Source organism: Macrosteles quadrilineatus, unplaced genomic scaffold (genome assembly GCF_028750875.1).
Source record: "Macrosteles quadrilineatus isolate MER2022 unplaced genomic scaffold, UCM_ALF_1.0 Scaffold_7__1_contigs__length_78375512, whole genome shotgun sequence".
Taxonomy (NCBI): Eukaryota; Metazoa; Arthropoda; class Insecta; order Hemiptera; family Cicadellidae; genus Macrosteles; species Macrosteles quadrilineatus.
Genome location: NW_026542600.1, coordinates 68,710,915 through 68,736,797, shown reverse-complemented (window position 1 = coordinate 68,736,797; position 25,883 = coordinate 68,710,915). Strand labels below are relative to the sequence as shown.

The 25,883-nt window shown below is 33.4% G+C and overlaps 1 protein-coding gene across 4 annotated transcripts in view; it reads left to right on the top strand.

Moving 5' to 3' along the window:
• LOC128997773 (V-type proton ATPase 116 kDa subunit a 1) overlaps positions 1-23,115 on the top strand; it is a 57,153-nt gene extending 34,038 nt beyond the window's left edge. For 2 of the 4 annotated variants that reach the window (XM_054423450.1, XM_054423451.1), the window contains exons 5-19: positions 5,091-5,188; positions 8,190-8,316; positions 9,655-9,831; positions 10,305-10,397; positions 10,644-10,763; positions 12,026-12,176; positions 12,817-12,956; positions 13,478-13,711; positions 15,275-15,384; positions 16,485-16,609; positions 16,952-17,067; positions 17,610-17,744; positions 18,731-18,935; positions 20,188-20,359; positions 22,506-23,115. In XM_054423450.1, the coding sequence (XP_054279425.1) occupies positions 5,091-5,188; positions 8,190-8,316; positions 9,655-9,831; positions 10,305-10,397; positions 10,644-10,763; positions 12,026-12,176; positions 12,817-12,956; positions 13,478-13,711; positions 15,275-15,384; positions 16,485-16,609; positions 16,952-17,067; positions 17,610-17,744; positions 18,731-18,935; positions 20,188-20,359; positions 22,506-22,608 (2,106 nt within the window). In that variant the 3' untranslated portion in view covers positions 22,609-23,115. The remainder of the gene's footprint in view (positions 1-5,090; positions 5,189-8,189; positions 8,317-9,654; positions 9,832-10,304; positions 10,398-10,643; positions 10,764-12,025; positions 12,177-12,816; positions 12,957-13,477; positions 13,712-15,274; positions 15,385-16,484; positions 16,610-16,951; positions 17,068-17,609; positions 17,745-18,730; positions 18,936-20,187; positions 20,360-22,505) is intronic. The other 2 variants (XM_054423453.1, XM_054423452.1) reach the window with 2 other exon arrangements.
• The last annotated feature ends 2,768 nt before the right edge of the window (positions 23,116-25,883 follow it).

Below are 25,883 nucleotides of genomic sequence, written 5' to 3'. Positions count from 1 at the left end.
GTTGCACGTCAGGGGTAGAGCGCGCCCTTAAATAACATTTCTCGATAAAATTAGTCCTTTCTATCCATCTATTATGTTGAAAACGGAGATTCTGATTAATTGAACTCTTAAGAGTTTCAAGGAGGGTGTAAGGGAATGTTCTTTTTCCCTAAACTACTCTCTGGTATATGCATGGAATATTTTATGTTCATTACTAATTATTACTCTTCACATAATATACACCATTCACATTTTTTTGGTTAACAATCAAAAACGTTTCTTAAACGAGAATGTAGGCTTCCTCGGTCAAAGAATTCTGAAATTTCGACCACTATTTTTTCCAGTTTATCCTCAGAAGTCCGAGATCCAACAGTTTTAAAATGTTTTGTAAAGAAAAATTTGATTTCATCAAAAAATAAACAAGATAGAAAGAAGTCCAATTCAGAAGCCTACCAAGGCTAACTGTGGATCCAACTAAAGTCAATTAAGTCTAATTGTTAACCCACTTGTATTGGTGATTGATTGTTTGTTGAAAACAAATCATTAACTCAAGTGCTTCAACAGGAGTCAAGTGGGTCTCTTCTGTGAATATTAGGCTTTTCAAACTATTTACTCCATTTCAAAATGAATTAGTTTAGATTCTGGTTGTTATTCATTCAGTATTTTGTTAAATACATGTATATCCTCAACATCCCAGACAGCAAATCATAAATCAATGAAAAAGTAATTTTAGTATTTTTTTTCATTACACTAATTAAGGTGTTATCATTACATTTTTGTTCGGAATGTAATTTGATGAATGAAAAGAGCGTTTTGAAGGCTGGGACCAAATAAATACTAGTACAATTGACAGTTGACGAACATGATTAATAGTAGGTTTCAATTTCAGATTAGTGTAAACTTAATTATCTTAATATTTGTTGTTTGGCAATCCTTATTTTAAAATTCAACACATTTTCCAATTTTTAGCTTTTCGAGTTAATTTGTTTTAAGAAAAATTAGTTTTCCTATCTCGGGGAAAAGCGTTTACTGTATCAACCTTGGTCCATAGCCTGCAAAACCACTCTTTTGGCCCTTGGAGCAAAATGTAATATTGAAAATATCTTCTATTAATAGTTGTGATTAAATAATAATGAATATCTGCTGTTTAAAGGTTTTATACTTACAGGATTGAGTTATTGAATTCAAAGGCGAAAAAAGTAACTTTAATTTTATTTTCACTTTTTTGTTTTTGTTTTGAGCTTGACTTGGATGTTATCAATGTAAGTATAAACTTTAAAAACTGTGTGTAAAAGTCAATCACAATACATAATCACAATCACTCGCATTCGTTAATTGTTACACTAATATTTTTTCATATTATTTTAAATATTAGTACTCTTACTTCCAATATTTTACCTTTCATTTGTTCTAAACCTCCAAGTAATATTTTTTGGAATATATTCTTTAAAAATACTATTTTTAAACTGAGAATTATGTATGTATTTTTTGTTATTGAAGTTGGGAAACAAGTAATAGAGCGTTTCACCCTGCATGAAGGACCAAAGCATGGTATCAGCACTTCCTAAGAACGGAAATGTGCAAATTGTATTAGTAGCATGAATAATTGCATGAATTAAACTTGTATACCCAAAGTTTTATTTTATATTTTGTGTGTTACTATGTATGTGTCAGTAAACATAATACATAACTTATGAAAAATCTGATTGTGTATGGACACGCTTTGTACTACACTACCAAACGTTTATAAAAGAAAAAAAATATTGAAATATTAAAAAATAAAAATATTGAACAAAATTGAAAAATATTGATTTAGATTGTTTTTATAGATTATTTACAAGAGTTCTTAACCAAGATATGCTATTTCAAAAGTTTATACTACAACTTTGGTTTATTAATAGTGTTATTCTGTTATTTTGCAATATATTGAAATTTCAGTGGGTCTACTCTATAGTCTGTATTATGGAACCTGTCTCCTGACTGGCGTGGGCCTTTAACTACTGGCCAGTCCCCAGGCAGAAGGAGCGTCAGGAGACATGTTATACAGTGTCATACAATAGTCTGTATGACATGTTTTATCGTACAGACTATATAGTGCAGACCCATTGGAATTTCACGTCCTTATAAGAAGGGGAGAAATTCTAATTTGAATTAATGAGTTACGTATGAGTGTATTATTTATTTGAAATTGAATATTCAAAGTGATAAATGTTCATAGGTAAATTATGAAGGACCACCGCAAATTACGAAATACTAAACATAATGAATCACTCTGACCCTGTGAAAATCCAATAAATCAAGTAGGGCTTTTTACAATAGGCTTAATGTTTGAATTCATATGTAATTTTTTGACGTACCATTTATTGTATTTCATCATAAAATCTTTTGCGTTTTTATGGCAAGACAACAAACATAATTGTAACCTCATATTGACCAATTAAAACATAGGATTCGTCCTAGAGATATTTAAGCTACCTAGTACTGAGGCTTATTTTTATTAAATCTCCAATGGTAAAATTAGTTACGCACATTGTGGAGCGGGATCTGCTTTTCAAAAAATCCTACACTGTAAATAATATTCGACCCGTGTTTTTCCGGGACTCATGGTGAGCGTTATTGAAAAATGTAATACTACACCACTCAAAAATACCCATTTTGATTTTATATTAGGCCTATAATTATACTCTAAAATGTTTAAATTAAAACAAATTGTGGTGTTAATATTTTTACCTACACCCATTTATTAAACTAGCAGTTTCAGTTCAGTTCTTATTGAAAATTGAAAAGATTCAGCATTGCTTACTTGCTTAACAGCATTGTTTTTTTTTACTTAACAACAAGGGTAACTGACCAATGAGGTTTAAGGATTTAGAGGTAGTAAATAAAATTGTAACTTCAACTACCTAATCAGCTGTTCAGGCCATTAATGAGTGGTGCAATTAGTGTTTGGAACAATGATTCGTTACATCACTGTCAGTGGCAATAGAGTTCATAAACGAAAACATAACCTATCCTAGAAGTTATGAGTAGTGATTTTTAGTAATTAAAACACTGTAAAAGTAGTATACAGCTCGCGTAAATAGTCTTTACACAATAGTTGCGTGGACTACTATTTACAGACTGTTTTGGGTCGTACCTTAAATTTCTACTTGTGTTGTTAAAGCTATCTTTACGCGATCGTTGCGTAAACTAGTAATAAAATTGAGCAAATTTCCCTTTTAAATGTGTTATAATATTTTGCAGGATTCTATGAGAAGTATTGTACAACCAGTAAAATTTACATTAATTATTGAAGTTTTTATCATCTTCAGAACAGTATTTTTGTTTGATACCTGTCATTATGATGGTGTCTTAACCTTTAAATCACTAATACATATTAAAATGGTGTAAATACGGTATATGATCTATGATAATCATTAAAAATGCTTACAGCAACTAGTTTCAGCACCGAGTTGGGGCCATCAACAGGCTGTACAAGAACGTAGTCATTCTCTTCTGAAGGTGTCCAATGTAACAAATAAAAAAATAAAAACATGAAACAGTGCACAGTTGAAGCCAAACACAAACGATACGGAAATAAAAATGTCACGATAAAATTTTAAAAACCATATGATTAGTCGGAAGAGAACCCGGCAGAAATTAAGTTTATTGACGATATTTTTTGTAAATGCTAACGGGTCATGTTTTTATGAGTGACTTTGACTTCAACTACGTACTGTTTCGTATTTTGAAAGTTGTTAAATTGACGGTCTTCAAAATAGGATGCCTACAATATGTTCTTGTGATGCCGAAACTAGTTGTAAGCGATTTTTAGGATTACCATAAAGCAGGTTTTAACACCATTTTAATACCTATCATATTATTTAAAACTAACACGATAATTTCATATGATCAATTATAAACAAAGCACAAATGGTATTTATTTGAAACTTTTTGTGTGTTTTCTGCACTTACGCAAAAAGAACAAGCTTAAGACCTTGCTGTGTGTTTTATTAACAATAAACGTGTGAATTTTTGCTTAGTATAACATCAAACAGTTATTTAAGTTGAATGTACAAAAACACACATCTGATTTATAAAATGCCTACTTTGGAAATACTGAAATTTATACAAGTAAAAATAGGTTTGTTTCAGATTTTTATCAAGCTCTGATTTGGGTCATTGTCTGTAATAACTATGCAGTAAAGCCTCTTCAATTCTCATCTTTCAATACTTTGCATTTTATTGGCCAACAACTAATTCTTACTGAACGTTAATATAACTATTCATACAAATTGGCTATGAATACTTGCAGATTAAAAATAAAAATTAAAACTTAAGTTTCATAAATAAAAAGCCTTACATTTCAAACTTATGTGTTATTCATGAGGAGAATAAGTAAACTGTGGTAGTTTACTAATATTGATAAAAATGGATAAATTTATTAATTTTTCTTCTATAAAGTAGTATATTAAAAAAAAAACCAAGAGCAAACCAAAGTACAGTAAAGGTAAACCTAATATTATTTAAATAGGGAGTAAATTTGTTATGTTTAAGGAAATATTTGAATACAAATTCAGTCAGAAAAATTGAATTTTGCCTGGCCTGCAGGTTTGTTGTGAAGGAGGTTTTTCACTTTTTTAATGGACATTTTAAAAAACATACAATCTTCATTTAAGTAAATAATGCCTTTTCAAAACAGCTTAATACAGCTTTCTACCAATGCATTGATGAGGTTGTACTGTAAATTAGTTGTGCAACTAGTACTGACACATTAGTTTACTACTTCACTAAATTACTAAATCATTAGTTTACAACATCATTACAATTAACTGCAAACACTAATATAATTTACATTTTTATATTTGCAGAAAAATTACTACCACACAATTCACAAAGCACTAAACAAGACTTGTTTACACCACTAACATCACAGTTTTGTTATCTTAGTTCTATGGCTATTTCTCAAAGTCTCACTAAACAGATAGAGAGAAGTGTAATCATTGACAACAGTTAGTGATCATATCCTCGCTAGTAGCGTCTAGGTTAAGAGCCACTAACCGCATGCTAGCTAAGCCTATAGTGTGTTTAGTCTTGTTTCCCGACTGGTTTCTTTGTTTCCGTTTCTCCAGTCTGTTCCTTTCCAACAGCAGGAAGGGGGGGCAGGTGACTCCCTCACCAAGGCTCTCATAGCCGATGATACTCAGCAGATCTCCCGAGGAAGACTGGGGTAAGTAGACAGGCGATACGGTAGAGTCCTGCAAACTCGCCTCTTGATAACCTGTAAAGACTGTCATGATCCTGGTGGCAAACTATAGAACTCAGTAGCTTAGATACTCAGTCACTGTCTTTGCCGTTTATACCTATACCCTTAGCACTAGCAGTTTAGGAAAGCCCATGAATGTCAGGTAGGCTCACGCTAGGTAGGGGATTAGGACGAACTAGATTCCTTTCCGCTCTCCTTTAATTAGTCTCAAGTGGCATTTCCTTTATTAAATGTAAATTTCATAAAGTTTGATGATAAATCTCAAAATTGTTAGAAGAAATTTGATTTTGCTCATCAACACGAGATAGTTGATTCCAAAACGACAATTCGGCATTTATGAAAACTATTTATGTGGGAATGGAATACCAAGAAACACAAATGCATAAACCATATTTTCATATTATTTATTAAATATTAACCATCAACATATTTATAGACACAAATTGCAATACAAAAATATTAACATATGCTAAAGTTTAAGAAGTTCTATAGAGAATTTTAGTTTTTAAATGGTAAACGAACAAAGAGACAAAGTGTGTGAAAATAAATCATTAAATAATTTGTAGCAGTATGGGAGACTATGACATGTTTTAATGGATAGAAACTTAAAAATTAATATGAACAGATGCAACTTGATTTTTAATAGATTGTCTACTGATATTCTATATTAGTTAGCAGATTGATATATGTCATGGAGTATGTTTTGTGAAGATAAATTTAAATAAATCATGGACTGTTTGGTATCATTTTAAATTTAGTTTTAAGGAGATATTATATGTAGGTATTGACTGTTTTAAGTTACAGTTTGTATATTAGTGGTGCAAGAGTAAGAGTGGTCTATGCGGGCCCACAGTTTGCATGAGCTTGAGAGATATTTGCGCCTCCCTCCGCACCCTGACTGCCGGGTAATTTTCCTATTTGCACTCCCAATAAACCTAAAGTGGCCTTGGATCTAGGGTCTGTCCTAATCCTCTCTGCTAGTGAGGGTTGTGTGTGCGTGTTAAGGGTAACTAACTTGGCGTCCAGGGGCATTCCTACAGTGCTAAAGGTATAATAGTGATGAGGTCAACTGAGTCACCCATACCTAACAACTAAAGCTAGCAGCCATCTAAGGGAGCAAGCCAGTAGTTTAATTGTTTGTTTATCTGTCAGAACCATAACGATAAAATTAAAAAGTAAGTCATGAATATTCTTTGACAAGTTAAATTGATGTACTTTAATGTTACAGTATAGTGCTGTAGGTGTAGCATTTATATAAGAGAAATGAAAAAATAAAATCATTATTCTCTTCCTGAAAACTCTCCATTTCCAAAATTAAGCACCAGTTTGGCTCCCACTACGCAGAGTTTGCGGGATTGTAGTGTATCGAGAAAAAATGTGTGTTTGTAAAATAAAAATTCCGTTTTTGCACATCCAAAGGTGAGTGTTAGAAGGCATGACTTTCTGCTTTGTATTGTGAAGAAGTTCATAATATAAACTAAGCCAGGGTGGACTTCAGTGGCTTAGTTATTGCCTTGGATTTAGCTTTGTGAATGGCAGATCTTATTTTTGTTATCTAGATTTTTTATGAGATTGGCATTTACCTTGTATTTGCCCAAGGTTCCACATAGGCCTGTGCAAGGAACGTATCCAGCAAAGGAAAGGGTGAGCCGGGACATAACAGGGGTGAACTGTACTGATAAAAAGTAGTGGAAGGTACCAGGATCTGAACCCATGACATTGCTGCCTTGGGCCCGAAGCCTGTAGCTCTACAGACTGAGCCACCGACTCACCATTTCATTTTAAGATAAATGAATTCAAATACATTGTATATGTTGTTGCCCCTAATGGTTCACAAAAAAAGTAGGCCTATATTATAATTAAAGTAACTTATCTCAAAAAAAAAAAAAAAAACAAAAAAAACGACGATGTGGAAGGATCTGTTGCGGAAAAAAATTATGAAGACTTATGTAAACTCCACTCTAAATGGTTTGAATAAAGTCGTTTTGAATTCTTACTTACTTACTCTCATGCCCAGGCATATCTAAGGAGATATTTGGCAGCATCAACAACGCCCCTCAATCTTTCTCTATCTTCTGCGTCTTCCTCGGTTGCTCCTAATCACTCCAGGTCCGATCTCGTTGCCCTTGTCAGCGAACTCTTTCACTTGGCTCCACCACTTTTGCTTTGGCCTTCCTCTCGGTCATCTTTCGGGATTTCTCATAAAAACTTGTTTCAGATTACTATCCTCCTTTCTTCTCAAAACCTGCCCAGCCCATCTATTTCTTCCACATTAAAATTCATAAACCACATCTGGATCCTTGTAGAGTTCTCTCAATTCCCTATTGTGTCTTCTCCTCCATTCTCCTTTGGGCCCTAAATCTTTTTTAGAATCTTGTTTTTAAAAGTTATTAATTTCCTCTCTTCCCTTTTATTGAATTTCCATGTTTCAGCTCCTTATAATAATACTGGACGGATGATGGTTTTATATAGTCTAATTTTGGTTGTTTGTGACAGTAATTTGGAGGACATAAGTTTGTTGCATGCATAGGTTTGAATTCACTAGCCTTATTTGTTTGAATAAAGGAGCTCTTGAAAGTAGTAAGTTTTTCCATTAGTTTTACAAAAAATATACATATTTGAGAAAAACTACTATTTTTGACACATTGCATACTTTGTTTTAATACCGATACCTACCTCATTATTTTCTTTCGATACCGATAAAATTGCTTGATTCGATACCGAAACAAATACCTCTGGTATTGAAAGAAAATTATTGTATCGTCCTACCCACAAAATTAATTAATAATCATTAATAATAATAATAATAATTAATAATAACAAATTATTATGTTTGGTTAATTGGAGGGACACCAGTAAGAAAAGAATGTGATGTTTTGTATCATTAAGTGATTTGATGTGATCTTTTTGGACAATTTATAAGAATTGATGCAAGCTTAGGTTTTCAATGTTATCATGAATTTAGGTTTGTAGCTGGTGTCGTCCCACGTGAGAGGGTACCTGCGTTCGAGCGGATGTTGTGGCGAATCTCAAGAGGAAACGTATTCTTACGACAAGCTGAGCTAGAAGAGCCGTTAGAAGATCCTAACACAGTATGTAACCAAAAATGAGCAATTGATGTAACAAATTCTCTTTCATAGTATTGTAATAATAAATAATGTAGCCTGATTTTTTTACGTAGGAAATTAAGAACAGTAGACACCTCCTTAACCGGACATCGGTTTAGTGGGACTACAAAAAATCAAATCAAATAAAAAATAACCAAATTATCTTTATTCACTTTATACATTTGACAGAAGTGACATCTCTTTAACCAAAAAGTTTTTATCAGCACATGGGTTTAACCAGACTGGATTGGCAGGAAGCACAGCAGTACCATAGAGGAGTAACGTACAGAGGAAACATTCAATGGTACACTTATGTGGTGTTTAGCACTAGTCGCTAGTGTCTAGGGTGAATTCATACACCACCACCCTCGCCAACAATTACTACAACACTCTTGGTGGAGGAAGACTCTGTGCCCTGTGCATTAGGAATTTCCACATAGTGCTCGCCGCTCAGGCTCTTCCTTGTTCGTCACTGTAATGTCGCAACTGTAACTACGTTTAAACTTGACAGGAGAAGGAACTAGTGAAATAAAAATTGCATAATTAGTTAATACCACGGGATGCATGGACCGGGATAGAGGTGTGACTGTCACTGGCCTAGGGCACACTGGTGTAGTGGTTAGATACACCGGTATGGGGTGGTCTCGGCAGCCAATGGGAATTTATTAAAAATACATGACGTCACAGACATGGCGTGATATGGTGTGCTGTACACACACACTAACACACATTTACATTTAATACAAATCTGGTTTCCTACAAGAAAAGCAGTTTTACAAATATATTGACTAATATTAAATACATAAAATCATCAAATATGTCACAGTCACAAGTACATGTCCCGCATACTAGAGCTGAAAGCACACGGTCGTCCCCTAAGCTTCTTTCCTCTGTACCTTACTTCTCCGTGATACTGAAACGACTTTTCTTATGGGAAAGATTTCATACCAGTGATCACGTGTCTAAATACAATGTTTTCCCAAATTGAAGTAAAATATTTGGGTTACTTTTTAAATGATTCGCATTCATTAAATGGACTTAGTTTAACCAAAAAATCCATTATCTGGACTGACCTTGGTCCTAATCTTTCTGGATAAGAGAAGATTAAGTAGTTGAATAGATCTTTTTTATCTGGGGAAAATAAAATAAATGTAAAATAATTGTGTGTGGATGTGAACTTAGCGTAAAAACACTTAGGTGTTAAGATGACAGAGGTAGTTCTTTCCTATTCTACGCTCTGGACAGCCCTCATATTATGTGGTACAACTTTAAGAATAGTTTTTGGACATACGTTTAATTACATGAGATTTTATAATTTTTCAGGGAAACCCCATCTGGAAGACCGTGTTTGTGGCGTTCTTCCAAGGAGAACAACTCAAATCTCGTGTAAAGAAGGTTTGCTCAGGATTCCATGCTTCCTTTTACCCTTGTCCTTCTACATCTGCCGAGCGAAACGACATGGTAAAAGGTGTCAAAGCCAGATTGGAGGATCTTAACTTGGTTAGTGTGTTATAATTTTTGTTTTTTTGCAGTTTGGTTTCTTAGTAAAATTCAAGATCAAAAAAGGAATCCATTGAGGATTTAGCTTTTATTAGTTTCAACTCTGGTTGTATTTTGTAAGAAAAATACTAAGCTCTTTTAAAGGAAAGCAGTCCAAACCCATAACATTTTACGGGATATGTTGGGGGTCCAACCTGCCCCCCTCGTATTATGTTTTTTGTATTTTTAATTACAATTTTAAGGGCCCAATAAGGCTGTTGTCAAGGAATGTTTTAGCTACTAAGTGTTTATAGTCACTATTAACACTATTAACCTTTAACATAAAAAAGAACATATCTGGATAAACAGCAGGACTCTTAAAGAAAGAGAGATGTTAAGATAGTGATCTACTTATACTATTTTACATATGTGGTAGTAACTGATAATAATTTTGTATTAAGATACTTATATATTATGATATCTTCTTGTTACAGGTGTTGAATCAAACGAAAGATCATAGACAACGTGTGTTGGTTACGGTCGCCAAGGAACTTCACAACTGGAGCGTCATGGTGCGCAAAATGAAGGTACGCTAGTAATTTTGCATTATAATTATCTAATATTTAATTTTTCTGTGTCAAAAGTAACCTGGAAACTCTCATAAAAGTCAAGGTCAACTCTCCTAGACTGGGATTCTAGGTTATTGTTGTTTAAAATTCATCATTTGGTCTCTCAATTATCTCAAATCTTGTAAATCTGGCCCAAGCAAAACTATCGAAGGGAATCTGTACTCATAAAATTGTAAATCATATAACTGAATGTTTACTTTCCAGGCAATCTATCACACTCTCAATCTGTTCAACATGGATGTGACCAAGAAGTGCCTCATAGGGGAGTGCTGGGTCCCCGTCAAAGATCTGCCGACAGTTAAAGAAGCTCTTGCTCAAGGCAGTGTAAGTAGTCAGCTGTTCCACATACAGGTCTCAACCAGAACTCCATGTATTATTTGGTAGTTTATACTATTATAATAATTAGTTATTTGTGCAACTAGTGAGCAAAGTGAGCAATTGACTCACTCGAGAGAAATACTTACTCACGAGCCGTAGGCGAGTGAGGAATGGTTTCTCGAGTGAGGCAATTGCACTTTGCACTCGAGTTGCACATTATATTTTTCCTACAGTTACCATAAAACAAATAAATTTGCAAGAAACGTAACATATTTTTACACAGAAGTGAACTTTTAAGATGACATTTATTGATACAACAGTACAACAGCTGACCAGCTGATTTACAGCCAGTGCTGCCAACGTATTTCACGCGCATACGACGTTGTCTGCATGCTACGCGCTCACTATTTCGTGCCTTCACGTTGCAAATCTGGAGTGAGACAAAGTAATTAGAGTGAGACAATGTTAACATTGTCCCACTGATGAGCCAATTGGCCACTTTGCTTTCTCAAATCAGTGAGAGAACATGTACATTGTTAGGTAACTGTAGGAAAAATAAATTAAGGTTAAGTGGTAGAGAGGACTTGCTAGTCCTAACTTCGCCTCTTAAATAATGCCATTTAATTTCATTTAACTATACTTAAACTTAAAATGGTTTACTACTGGCATATAACTTAGCAATTCATGGTTGCTGTGGGAGCAACTAATTTCAAATCTGAGGTTGTACCATCATCAGGCCAACAAGGAGCAACAAAGGATTATTTAATTTGAAAGTTGTTAAGTTGTTAAGTTCAATAAAAATCACACAGTGTCTTTTTGCAAAAAAAAGTGATTTTAACCATTCTGCTTTACCATTCTAAATGTGTAAAGTAGAGCAAATAAATAAAAGAATAGGAATTTGATATAGGATAAAAGTACAAGACTTACTCCAATCATACTCGCTGTTAGCTGCAATACATGTATCAATCAATATGAGACCATTTTCCACTTTTAACGGTTTTAAGTTTGAACACCTTCCTTTTAACTTAACACTGAGAATGCTTACATTTATATACCGAACTTGTAGTAATAAACCATGCAAAATGGCAAAATGTAAGAAAAAGCCTGGAGACGTCTGGTTTTGGTTTTGGCCAAAATTTATAAAATGCATTGTGATAAAAAACAGCTGATTCCACAGCACTAATAGGTATTTCGGTATTTCTTAATTACCTTTATGTGAGCAATCTCTTTTTTTATTTTTTTACTAACATATTGCTATGATTCTTTAGACTGCTGTTGGTAGCTCGATTCCATCATTCCTGAATGTGATTGAAACATCTGAAGATCCACCAACATTCAACCGGACTAACAGATTTACTCAGGGATTCCAAAATCTCATCGACTCGTACGGCATTGCCACTTACAGAGAGCTTAATCCAGGTATGGTCAAATGCTTCTTAGGAACACCAGTTTGATAGGATGTCAAGTTTTATTTTTGATTTAAAATATTTATAATAATAATTACTAATACTCTCGCAGCAGTAAACTTACAGACTAAGCGAATTTCCTTTTTCTTGGCTGGATTTAACCTACATCATATAATGTAAAAACGTTATGCTCCAGTAGTTTGAAAGCCACTTTACGCTAGGTCCAACTTATCAAAGTTAAGTATCCTAGGTGAGAAAGGCTGCAGTATTGATGATATCCATGTAGGCTACAAAAAGCCAAACAATGATTAAGTTTAACTGGGAAATTGAAATTGTTATTGGGCCTTTACAGTTGTTTCTCCTGTGTACGCTAAAAAACATGATAATGCTTTATTAATTGAAGTTTGCTATAAATAGCTGTAGTTAATATTTAAAAGGTCAAAACACACATGTTATAAAAGTACAATTTTGTTTTCAACACAATTTTTTTACCGTTGTTACATTATTTGAATGTTTATATTTTCCAAATTTTTGTCTCTTATACTTTTCTTTTTTTATTGACATTCTGATCTTCTCACCCTCAATCACGATAATTATATCAGTGCATATTTTATTCCTATGTTCCAACTATAACTAATATATATTTACCACAGCTCTGTACACAATCATCACTTTTCCATTCCTCTTCGCCATCATGTTTGGAGATGCCGGCCACGGTCTTATTTTAACTCTCTTTGGAGCTTGGATGGTCATTTGGGAACAGAGCCTTGCACGCAAGAAAAGTCACAATGAGGTAACTATTATTATGTGAAATGTTGAAAGGCAACTATTGTTCATACAGGGTGTCCCATAGATATCTCTGGTTTTCACTGATATTCTTCTATATAAGGAAGGCCTTTAAAATAAGGTGTCACTCAATAGGGCTTTACGTTTAACATTGTTGATCTGCCCACAAAACATCCCATTTAGAGTTTCAGGGAACAGTTTTTATACCATCCAAAAAGTGCCCTTTTAGTTTTATGCCAGATAAAGGTGTGCAAAGTTCAGTTTTCTTTAACACAATAAACGGTTAAGAGGGGGTATCATTACTTATGACTTACACTGTATATTTTATCTTAATTGTATTCAATTGATAAATATACAAATTTTAATGATGTATTGTGTAACACAAGTATTTCTTTATTGTAGAACTTTTAAAAAGATTATTTCTATCTGAAGTACTGTTATCACACAAAGGCATTGTAGTCTTAATATGTATAAAAGGATTGAAGTAGGATTTTTATTTCATCAGTCAATAGCCATTTGTGTTGGTAGGTCTGGAATATCTTCTTTGGTGGACGCTACATCATTCTGTTGATGGGCCTGTTCTCCATGTACACTGGACTGATCTACAATGACGTTTTCTCCAAGATGGTAAACATCTTCGGTTCCAGTTGGAAGCTCAATTATAATGCTACTATGTTGATGACCAACAAAGATTTGACTCTGGATCCAAGGGAAGAATATATTCAAACACCTTATCCTGTTGGATTGGATCCAGTTTGGCAGGTAAATGCTTAAAACTAACCCAAATGTTTTCAGTGGATTCGAGATTCATAATTTTGGCTCATGACTTGTCATAAACATAATCCCCCATATGCTTATTTTTATGATATTTTATTAGTATCCCCGGAGGAATTAGAAATGAAAAAGATCCAAAAAAGTTTAAAACAAAACTAACAAATTTCTTAATAAACATGGCAATTTATTCTCAAGAAGAGTTTTTCCACCTCCCTCAAGAATACTAGATATTAAGAAGGCATCTGTATTTTTCCTACAGGAAAAATATTGGTTGGTAGTATTTTTCCTATCTAGGTTAAAGAAAACTAGATATTAAGAAGGGAGATGTATTTTTTAATTTAAGATTTATTTTTAATCTGTATTTTATATTTTAATAATTGTAATCTTTGACACTATTCAAATGCTGTATTATGTATACTTCTCAATGAATAAAGAAATTGAAAATTGAAATTGAAATTGAAATTTCTGTTTGTTCTTCGTTGAGGCTGGTTTTGTGCACGGTGGCATTCGTCAGGCGTTCCTAGTTCAATTATGGTAAATAGAAGAATTTATGCACAGCTTCAGTAAAAAAGTGTCGCCGGAAGGATGGGGGTTCTCTGAATTATGGCAGCATAGAAAATGCATTTGCAAAAAAGTCACGCTTCTCTCTAAATACATTGAATTAAACGGTTGTGTTTATGAATGGCTACTATCAATAAAAGGCAGTAGTATTTTTCATACTCTACATTGTATATTCTCCATATTTTATATCCTCCATTGTATAAATATTGTTATCATAGATCAAAAATAATATTTTCTATGCCACTCCTTTATTTGTAAATGGTTTAAAAAATTTAATAGTTTGTGGAATGAAAACGGTCCTCTGTGAGTTCTGAACCTATTTATGAGATCTTCACAGACCAAAACCTTTATTATACATGGGGTTTTTAGACATAAACTTGCAAGGTTTTTAAACAACTTGTTGTTTTAAACAACTTTTAAACTTGTTGCTAGCCTAATGGTTAGCATCACAGACTTCTGTGCCGGAGGGACGGGTTCAATTCCCGACACATCCACAAATCATATGGGTTTGGACCACTTTCGAAAAAAACTTTTGACATCACTACAAGAAAAATAAAAAATAAACATGTAAAACGTGATAGAGTTCTTTTTTTTAATAAAAAAATAAAAAATAATACTCTTATCATGATGGTAAACATTGGTTGAGTTGAGGTATTCAATTCTAGAACACAACCTCAACACTGAGATCTTTATTACCCCCCTAGTTGGCACAAATATCTTTGCCGTGTGACCGAATCGGTCAGTCGTCTTGCAAGCATGGACTGGCTCTGTACATAAAACCAGCCTAAGAGTACGGAAAAACCACTACCTTTGCCTCAATAATAATATATTAATTTTTTAATTTGCATAATTTTGTTGATAAAACCACCTATTTAGGTGGAACCACACTATTATCTAAGGGATTAGTTCTAGATTCCGTTATTCTGTTTACATATTTTAAACTTGTACTTTTTCCTTTATTTGAATTAACCTAGTTGTTGTGGTTGACAGAGTGCTGCTAACAAGATTGTCTTTCTCAATTCTTACAAGATGAAACTTTCGATCATATTTGGAGTGGTCCACATGATGTTTGGAGTAACACTAAGCGTCATCAATCATGTGTAAGTCATAAACTACGCAATATAACTATACAGTATGATTAAGCCTTAGTATTACCCAGGTCACAACGGAAAAGTGAATGCTGTTGTTAAAAGCAAAAGGAGAAATTAAGTTTTTCAATTAAATCCAAAATAAAATTATTAATAATAGTTCATAATTTTATTCATGAGATGACTATGGAAAATGATTGTATTATCATTGGGTTTTGGATACTGAAGTAGACATTCCATCCATATGGTCCAGCCATAGAGAATTGTTGAATGTGTTGAATGTTGTCTCTTGTGTTCACAGAGTGTGTTACTGTTGAAAATATTTTTCCGTTTTACTTTTTGACACTTTGATCATTTATGTATCATGAAAGATGCTAGTGTATTTTAGTTCAGCATGGTTAAAAAGTTTGCGTATTTGATAAAATCAGTGATTGTCATCAACCCACTCTGTCAATGGCTGAAATCAACTAAGTTCATGTTCATTCTAGCACAGAAAACATACTACTATAACCCAGAATGCCAACCGCATGGTAAAAAGCATTAAGTGTTTTGAGAGAGCTTTGCCTGTCAATCCGTAGGCAGCGCCACCAGCGTTGCTGAGTGCATGGCAACGCTGGTGGCGCTGCCTACGGATTGACAGGCAAAGCTCTCTCAAAACACTTAATGCTTTTTACCATGCGGTTGGCATTCTGGGTTATAGCAGTACGTTTTCTGTGATTCTAGCTAGCTACAGCTCTGTTTTGTGGAATGGGATGTATATTTCTATCAATAATCAAAGACATAACACTGGCAATGTTTTCAAAGAAGAAATGAGAGAGAACGATGGTTGAGGGAATATACGAAGGATGATGGCTCATAGCTCATAGTTTTGGTTCCGAAATTTCTTGAAGTTAAGCACTGGTTATACAATTTTTACAAAAATCTTTGGACTTCTAATTTTATTTGATTGTATAAATTGATTATTTGTTGATTAAATCTGTAGTATGTAGTGAATTAAAACTATGTTTGTGATTTTGAAGTTCTACTTCATCAATTTGTCTTGTTAAAAATAATACTTTTGCTTTAAAGTGATTCAGCGGCTAAAAATATGTAACCAAATTTATTATTTTCAGACATTTTCGGCGGCCAATGAACATTCTCCTGGAATATCTTCCCCAGATGATCTTTCTCACACTTTTGTTTTTCTACATGGTGGCTATGATGTTTATCAAGTGGGTCTTGTACGCACCAAGGAATGGTAAGAATGACAACATAGAAATGAGCAATTATGATAATTTTTAATCCAAACCCAAAACAGTCTGTAAATATAGTAGTTTACGCAAAGATCGTGTATAGACTATTCACGTGAGTTGCGTACACTACTTTACTTACGACCGTTTTTTAACACTAACAATTACTACTCATAACTTCTAAGAGAGGTTATGTTTTTTTCGTTTATAACCTCTCATTGCCACTGATAGTGATGCACTTGACTCATTGTTCCAACATCTCGTTGTTATAGTAAGATTACTATTATTGTTACAAAGCTTCAAAATATTATTTTAAAGCATAAATAATGAAAATTTGTTTGATTTTCCAGAACTGAAGACAGGACCGCGCTGTGCTCCTTCAGTACTCATCCTATTCATAAACATGATGTTGTTTAAGCCAGGTTCTCCTTACGAGGGATGTGATGAATTCATGTTTGAAGGCCAGGTAATTCAGTCAAAGAATGAGTTCTTTAAATAATTAACTAAATGATCGTTTGATTACAATTTTTGATAAGTAAAAATCCTAGAACAGCCAACTAAAGGATCAGTGCACTTGAAAGTAAATGATTTTAAACAGAATTAATTTTAATAGGTCTACAAATTAAATCCTAAAATAATTAGTAATGTTAATTATGTTGGTAAAGTTGAAGAGACGTTTTATAAATTTACTTTTACCAGCAACAACATTTTTTTTAACTTGGAGACAAGTTAAGCTTAGGATGGTAACCATTCAACTCTTGGCATAATTGTATAAATTTGATTAACCAAAAACACATTGTCAAGGAAAAACTGACTTCTTAATGGTTCAATGTTTCTAATCCTGTTGGTAGATATAGTTCTCTTATGTCATGAACTAATTTGGATGAATAAATGTAGCTATTTATTAACTTATCATGGTAAATAATTTGTTTGGCGTATGTCAGTAATGAACATATATAATTTAGTATACTTCAAAAACTAATAAATATTTATTTTTGTTGAATTCAGAAATTAGTCCAGACGATGTTTGTCATCATAGCCATGCTTTGTGTGCCCATCATGTTGTTTGGTAAACCCATCTACTTGCTCTGTTGTGGAGGACTCAAGAAGCACAGAAAAGTAGTAATTTCTTACGATGAACAGGTAATAAAATCTAAATTAGGTATACAAGATAAGTAGTGTAACTGGCTAAATTTTGGAAAGTTTTTTTTTGTTGATAACAACAGAACATTTATATCAGAATTCATTGTCCTACTTTATAAAAAAAATATAAATAGACAAGTTAGGTAAATACATAGGCAACAACAATTTGAATTTCCCATTATCATGCGCAGTAGTCTTAGTTCAATCGAAAAACCCAAAGACGCTCCTGCGCACGTGCACAACTATCTTGCTACTTGGATAATCCAAGGTGAACACAAGTCAGTCGCCTCTACAACATTAAACTGGGTGCTCGACCGACAATCAATAATCAAGGAGAACGTCTCTACTTCTTTTTAATACTACTTTACTTGACCCTTAGAATAATTCAAACGTATTTCACTTATACAGGGTGACAAAAAAGTCTGGAAACGGCTTGATATCTTTAACTAAATTCGTTAGAAAATTCAAACCTTTCACATCAACTTATATGTATGAAAACTACTTTTTGCAAGCATTACCATTTTTTTTACCTTCGCCAGGGCACGGCCGACGAGGAGTAGGTACACAATCTTTAATGTAAGCATAGCTTGATATGCACATCATTTAAAGGTCTGGTCAAGTGGAGTTCATTGCTGGAAACCGCGTCAAAAAAGGTTCATCCGTTACAAAATCCAAAGTTATTGCGGAAGATACCTGCACAGGCCTTAGTAATGGTAAATACTCGTAGTCAACATTAGCCGGGAAATCTGAAAACCGGTTAAATTTGTTTTGAAGATTGAATAAATTTAGTCTATGGGCTAGTTGACTTAAAAATACAATTTCAGCTCTCAAGCTAATTTAACAAAAAATATGATTAACTACTATTTATTTAACTGTATGCAATTGGTTTTCCAATGGCACAACCAGAATATAAAACATTAATACACATCATTAGGTAATCTTGTATAAACTATTAAATGTTTGACCATATGAATGTTGCTGAGCAGGCTGCCAGTAATGGTGATTTACGGGATGGCATCGAGCTCCAACCATCCGGTCCTCCGGTCCCGGAACCTGAGGAACACGATGAGAGTGAAGCACCAGCAGAAATATTAATTCATCAAGCCATACACACCATAGAGTATGTCTTGAGCACAGTGAGCCACACGGCATCTTACTTGCGACTATGGGCGCTCTCCTTGGCACACGCTCGTAAGTGATCGATCATCAACAGGCCTAATATCATGACTTTCTTCTACAGTTTTTTTCTTGCCTCCTATAATACAAGGCTGTGGCGTTGGTGCGTGACAATGTCGTAACAGCCAACCTATTGCCATGGTAATAGTAATAGCATATGTGTAAAACAAACATAAACATTACGCAGAGCTCCATTATAAACTAGTGCAACAGCTGTTTCGGTTCGCCGGAACATAGGTGTTACCTTTTGTTTTGCCGCAGCTTTTATTAATGGAGGCTTTGTGTTGTATATACACGTTTGTATTCTGTCTTATACTATTACTATTGTACTCTATGTCATGAATAGCCTACTTGTCCTAGCACAGAGACCCGGAATGAAGCCTCTTTCATGTTAGCTCTCTCATGTTAGCCTCCAATGACAGAACATCTCTTATTTACAGCTCCCATTTCCCAATGTATAATTAATAGTTATGTGCAAGATACATAACACTTTGGTTTTATGTAAAGAACGAGTTGATTTTAATGATTCGTGAACACCCCTCGCCCTCACAATATATCCGAATGATTCCTGTGTTAAGGTAAAAGGTCATAAATAAGCCAATGCCAAGTTAGTCAATTTTAATTCTTTTAAAAGTTTACTAGGTTATTAAATGCTATTAAGTGCTTAATGTGTAAATCTACAAAATAATACACATAAACTAAAATCTATTATAAGAAAATTTATATCTTCCCTTAGGTCTACTTTCCACCATATGCCTATTTTGATGGTATACGAGTATTCACCCAAAAAGAACCATGGTTTCTGAAACGTAACTTCAACCCCCTCTTTCAAGGGGCAAAGAATTGTATTTCTGTTGTTTCAATACCTACAAAATTGTTTTGAATTTATATTATCTGTCTACTATAGGGATTTTACACTAATCAAAAGGGGCTAGGATTTTAGAAATTTTTCTGAGGATAGCAGGGTTACCTGAAAGAGGAAGAGACCAAACTTGCCCCAGAAACACAAATATTTACACTGTACATACACATAAATAATTAAAATGTTTAAAATCATTGACAGCATTTATAACTAAGGAAGAGAGAGTTTTCTTCAGGTCTGATGCTGGTCTAATGTTTCTTGTGCCAGTTTGGACTCTTTCCTATTCAGGCAAACCTGTTATCCAAAAAACATTCCTGTCACACCCTCATAGCTCCAGTGCTGACTGTGACTATTAGTACTCAAACTTCATAAAGATAAATAATGAGAGACATGACAATGTTGCAGAGTTGTCAGAAGTGCTATGGAGCATGGTGCTGAGAAAAGGCTTGGACACAGAGAGCCACTGGGGTGCTATAACACTCTATGTATCCTTTGGAGCTTGGGCACTTTTCACCATAGCCATCTTGGTGATGATGGAGGGTTTATCGGCCTTCCTACACACACTCAGGCTTCACTGGTGAGTAGCAATGCCTTATACGTGTGCAGTTACATAATGAAAGTACAGTAAAACTCAAATCATCCGAATCAGTAGGTATTAGGCAAGCCTAGCTTTTATTACCACGATCGAAGAGAGCGTCTGCAAAGATTTTGGAATTGAAAAATTCACGCTTTCGCTGCATTTGTAGAGGAAGATGGTGATTTTCTGTCACCGTGGGAGATGAGGATGATGTCGACAAGACTGCGGGAAACATAAAAGATTTTTGCGATCGCGGAAAACGATGATGATGTTTCCATGACCGCTGGAGATGTTCAGGATTTTGCCGTGATCACAGCTTCTGCCTTTTCTAATTAACAGTGATTCTTAATTTTGGGTTCTTTTAATTCTTTCTGGAAGCGATTAGGATAGTCAGAGGTGATCAGGACATTTTGAGTTCGTATGGTTAGAGTTCTACTGTAAAAGAACATAGGACTCTAGTTTTTGGAATAGAAGGGTTATTTTGATATAAACTGATCAAGAAGTTTGAGCGGGAGAAGAGATAAGCCAACTGAGACTGCCCTTGGACTTTGATCCTGTTCAGCCTACCTGTTCCTACCTGTGTGAGGAAGGAAGCTAGCTCAAGAAATACAAATACTTTATACAAGTATTTTTTAAGGAAAGGTCTAGGCCAGGATTTTGAATTGTAGAAGAAGGAGGATAGCAGCTAGCTTACCTTGAAAGTGTAGGTAGGCTATAGAACATCTAAAAGATACACTGTACACACAATATTTCGTCCCCTTGGGACCCTTTCTTCTACAATTCAAAATACATTACACAAGTTATTGTTAACAGTGCAGGGTCTTTGCCTTGTGACAGACTAGACTTTATCCTACTCAGCTTTGGTCCTTCTTGATCCTTGAGATTTTTTTTTATATCATAAATTTACATAACTCCATATAAGTTAATTCGTCACAAACCTTCTTTTCAAATTACAATTTAACGTTACAATTTAGAGTTAAATACAATAGAACCCCTCATATCCTACCTCGGAATGACCGACTCCTGGAGATATCCAACCTAGTGTCCGACCGTCTACTTGTTTTCTGTCTGGGGCTATAACGCTGAGCGCGATTGTTGAACCGAGAGGCTGATCGCGGATGTTGCCATAATCGTGGCAGACGATCACCACTGACGATAATAATGGGTGTTGCCACCGTCGCGGGAGACATTAGACATTATTTATTTGCACATAACATTCTTTTAGATGTGATAACATATAGAACAGGTGCATTGTCAAAATTGAGCCTAGACTAGAAAAATACAAAGTACAAAGTAACAGGAAAAAATACCTAGCCAAATAATGTTAATACAGTATAGTAGTTAAAAAAATTAAAAACAAAAAATTAACTCAAGGGATGGATATAAAATTCTTCTATTTTATAAAACGCACGTTCAAGGAGTCCATTTTTCAATGTTTCTTGAAACTTGTTTGAACTCATTATTTTATAATATACCGGTAGTTTATTATACATTTTTAAACCTGCATACAAAGGACTTTTTTCAAATAAGGTCAAACGGTGATTTGGTAATCTGAAAATTGTTTCATTTCTTGTACTATAGTTGTGTGTGAATTTGAATGAATCCGGGAGGTTATTTTTTATATTGTGTATGTAGTTTAATAATTCAAATATGTATAGTCCTGTGAGTGTTTGGATTTTTAAATTTTGAAAATGTAATTTACAAGGACTTCTGGGGTGGGAATTACTCATAATTCGGATGATTCTTTTCTGAAGTCTGAAAACAGAGACAATTACCAAAGTCGTGGGGACTGCAAGTTATGCTCACAGGTGTTTTTGCGATCGCAGGAGACGATAACCGAAGTTGCGGACACTGCAGGTTATGCTCCTCCCGATATTCAACCTTTTGGCCGTTCCGACCATGGCCCGGCCCCGTCATGGTTGGATATAACGCATTCTACTGTATAGCATTATTTTTATCAGCAGGATTCAAGAAAAAATAATGAATAAATTTACATGTTATTGAAAATTATTGCAAAGAATCATATCTTAATAAATTCAAACCAAACCAATGTACAATTTAAAACTAATACTATTTTTTTATCAGAAATATACAATGTGCTCTTTTTTGGTAGAATGATAATAGTTGATGATTTATTTTGTTGCAGGGTTGAGTTCATGAGCAAATTCTATGATGGGAGAGGCTACCTGTTCCAGCCGTTTTCCTTCAAGCATATTTTAGAAGCTGAAGAAAATGCTGATGCTGACTAAGTCAACTTTCAAAGTTTGCTTATTTTTACAAAGAAGACAGAAACATAAGCAATAACTGAAGATATTTTAATTGTTTTTCAACCAGTTACTTTGAGACATTAAGTTTGAGATAAACAATACATTCCTAATAAAAATATTTACAATTTATATTTGAACAGTTGTTTTAACTTAGCATAGATTGTATATTTGAAATGTTGTATTATAATGGTGCTACGTATAGATTTTAATCAAACAAAATGCCTTATAAGGGACCAAGTCTTTTACCTTTCTTGTTACCTATAGAGAATTATTTTACTGTGGCTTGTTAATTCAGATTCAAAAACTGAAGACTTTCTTATTTTTCTTTTACCATGTTGATTGTTTTTAACATTTTTACTCTTTCGAGTACTTACAGTTTCAGTATTAAAGAAAATTGTGAATGTTTATAGTATTTTTATTCTGTAGTTGTCTGGGGTTGTATGTAGCAAGGGTTGAACCGTTTAAGTAAATAAATTAATTCATGTTAAATTTTGTTTTGTTTCCTTCTATTCCTCAATTGCTTTTTCTAATGACACCTTAAAAAAAAAACGCTATAAAATTACTACAAGAATGGAAGGAAAATTAATTCAAACACATTACAAATTTTGGATAAAAAAATCAAAGAGTTTTAGATAGCTCAAAAAAAATTCTATCATCAATTTAAAATGTATCAGAGTCAGATAAGTTTGTTCCTCCAACCTTCAAGTTTGCAAAGTTTTCAATAAAGGAAATAACTAAAGTGAATATAAATAGCTAATTAAAGTGCTGTATCATAATTTAGCTAGTAAAACATTTTAAAGTAACATTCAGGTTGTCTAAGCTACTTTCCAAAAAAAGACTGTATCAATAGCCCTTTTACTCTTGTCCCATTTATTTGCTGTTTCCAACAGCATATATAGATATTAAATCACTGTTAAGTGCTCCCTCACACAATTATTTTTTTGGAAAATTTAGGTATATACTTTACATTTTAAGCAACTAGTAATTAAAATAAAACCATCTTAGTCTCATAAAAATTACAATTAGGTCCAGATTTTAATGAATTTGGGATAAAACGTTTAAACTATCATCTCTTTAAATTGAGACCGTTGAAATAAATGTTTTGGACCCTAAAAATAGACAATATTTCTTGATGCACAAATTTTTTAGTAGTACAGGTGTCAGCAATTGCAAATAATCAAAGTGGCAACAATTAATTAGAAACTGTATTATTGCGTGTATAGAATGACAAATTGCAAATGACATAAAAATAAACGATGTTCAAACCTTGAAAATTAACACAGGTCTTTGCATTATTAATCTATTTTCACATATCAAGTTGCTTCAAAAATCTGCCAACCTTATTGAAAATGTTGAAATGTTTAGTGAAAATAAAAACACAGCGACTGTTCAAGTAACTTTTGAGTTTTGAAAATTTGTAATATGATATTTTAGTGTATCTCATAATCATCCAATCATTTATTTAACAATTAGTCCAGGAATGATACTTCAAAAGGTTGGTAGAGAGTTCGGGGACACCCTGTATAGTTTGAATTAATACAAATATAAGAAAACATAGGTATATTTAAAAATATGTTTTCAAACAGCAATTTAAAAATGAGGACTTATTAAATATAGTCCGTCATACAAAAAGACATTAAATGGTTAAGTGAAGCGATTTGTAAGGAGCTAGATGAATAACTATTTCAGGGTAATATAGAAAATTGTACTATTTTAAAAACAGATTTTACCTGAAGGTAAAAAAAAATAAGACAACAGTGTTATTTTTACAATTTTTCTGACAAGTCTGCTGGTGATGATTGTCTATTAATCAATACAAGTGTTGAGAGAAATCTAATAAAAGCAAACTGTGGTTTTTTAATTTTTAAAGATTTATGAAATATAAAAATAAAAGAAAACTTAATGTAAAGATTTAGGTATGGAAAAGGAAATTGAGGTTTTTGAACAGAAATAATAAACCATTTAAAATAGAGATGATTGAGTAAATATTGCAAAAAAAGGAGCAAATTAGCTAGCACAACACAAACACATTTTGCATTGGAAGTGGGTTATTAAATTTGTTTTTTTACCGTTGCACATTTAGACAAAACATATGACAAAATACCTCTCGTTAGATTTATCTCCCAAAGTAATTTAAAGTGAATATTTTACTTAAAAATTAATAAGGTTTTTTGTAAGGGGTTCACCTTACTGAGGAAAATCCTTTGATCACAGGAAAAAATGTTGGTTTTGGGACAGTTTTGAGTATTTTGTTTCCATATGACGCAAGGGTTATGACAAACCCTGGTGTTAACCCAACCAATCGGTCTACCGCTAAAGGTCATTTTGTGGTAATTGTTAGTCAAGTAACTCGATCCCACATCATTACCCTTGGGCCGAAGCTATTATTCACTTGGCCCGTTCTCATATTATGTAAATTACTAACACAAGTATAACATTACATTTTACACAGGTAAAATCATTTCACACAAATTTGAGTTTGAGTCAAATAAAATCAAAACTAGATACATTTTCATGATAAACAAAACACAAATTTGCCAAAAATTGAATAAAATAAAATAAAATCATAACAAGAATAGCATACAAAATATCAACATTATACAAAACAAAAAATGAACAATAAATAACTACAAATAGCTACATGAATCAATGAATAACTACATGCTTGCAAAAACAAAATACCCCCGCCACAGCAAACCTGAAGACTAAGCGAATTTCCATTTGCCTAATTGGATTTACACTAAAATGTCTCCTTAAAATATCACATTTATTTCCTATTTAAATATCATTAGTTTAACGAGTATTCTAGGTTTGCTGAAACAGGGAGGGTAAAAAGTGTTTTTGTAAAATGTTAATAGTTTAGTATGAAATAAATGTATTTTCCAAATGTGATCAAAATATGCTCATAAACAAGCAAACAATAACAGTTTACTTATTCTCCATAAGAACATGGGTATTTTAAATTTATTTTGAAATTTTACCCGCAACCATTAGGTGCATAATGACGCTTCAATATACAAAATTATTTTTTTTGTAAGCTCTACAAAATGGTTTGGAAAGAAATTGTTACATTTTATGTTTTTAGGGTCAAAAATGAGAAAAAACAATTTTTACCTCATAAAACCCCCTATAAGCCCCCGTTCCCATGGTCCGATCATGCTGGTTCGTAAAATCGTCCGAATAAATGTAGGTTTACACGTTTATACCTAATTTCATTAAAATTGGATAATTTTTGCTTGAGTTATCCTACTAACAAA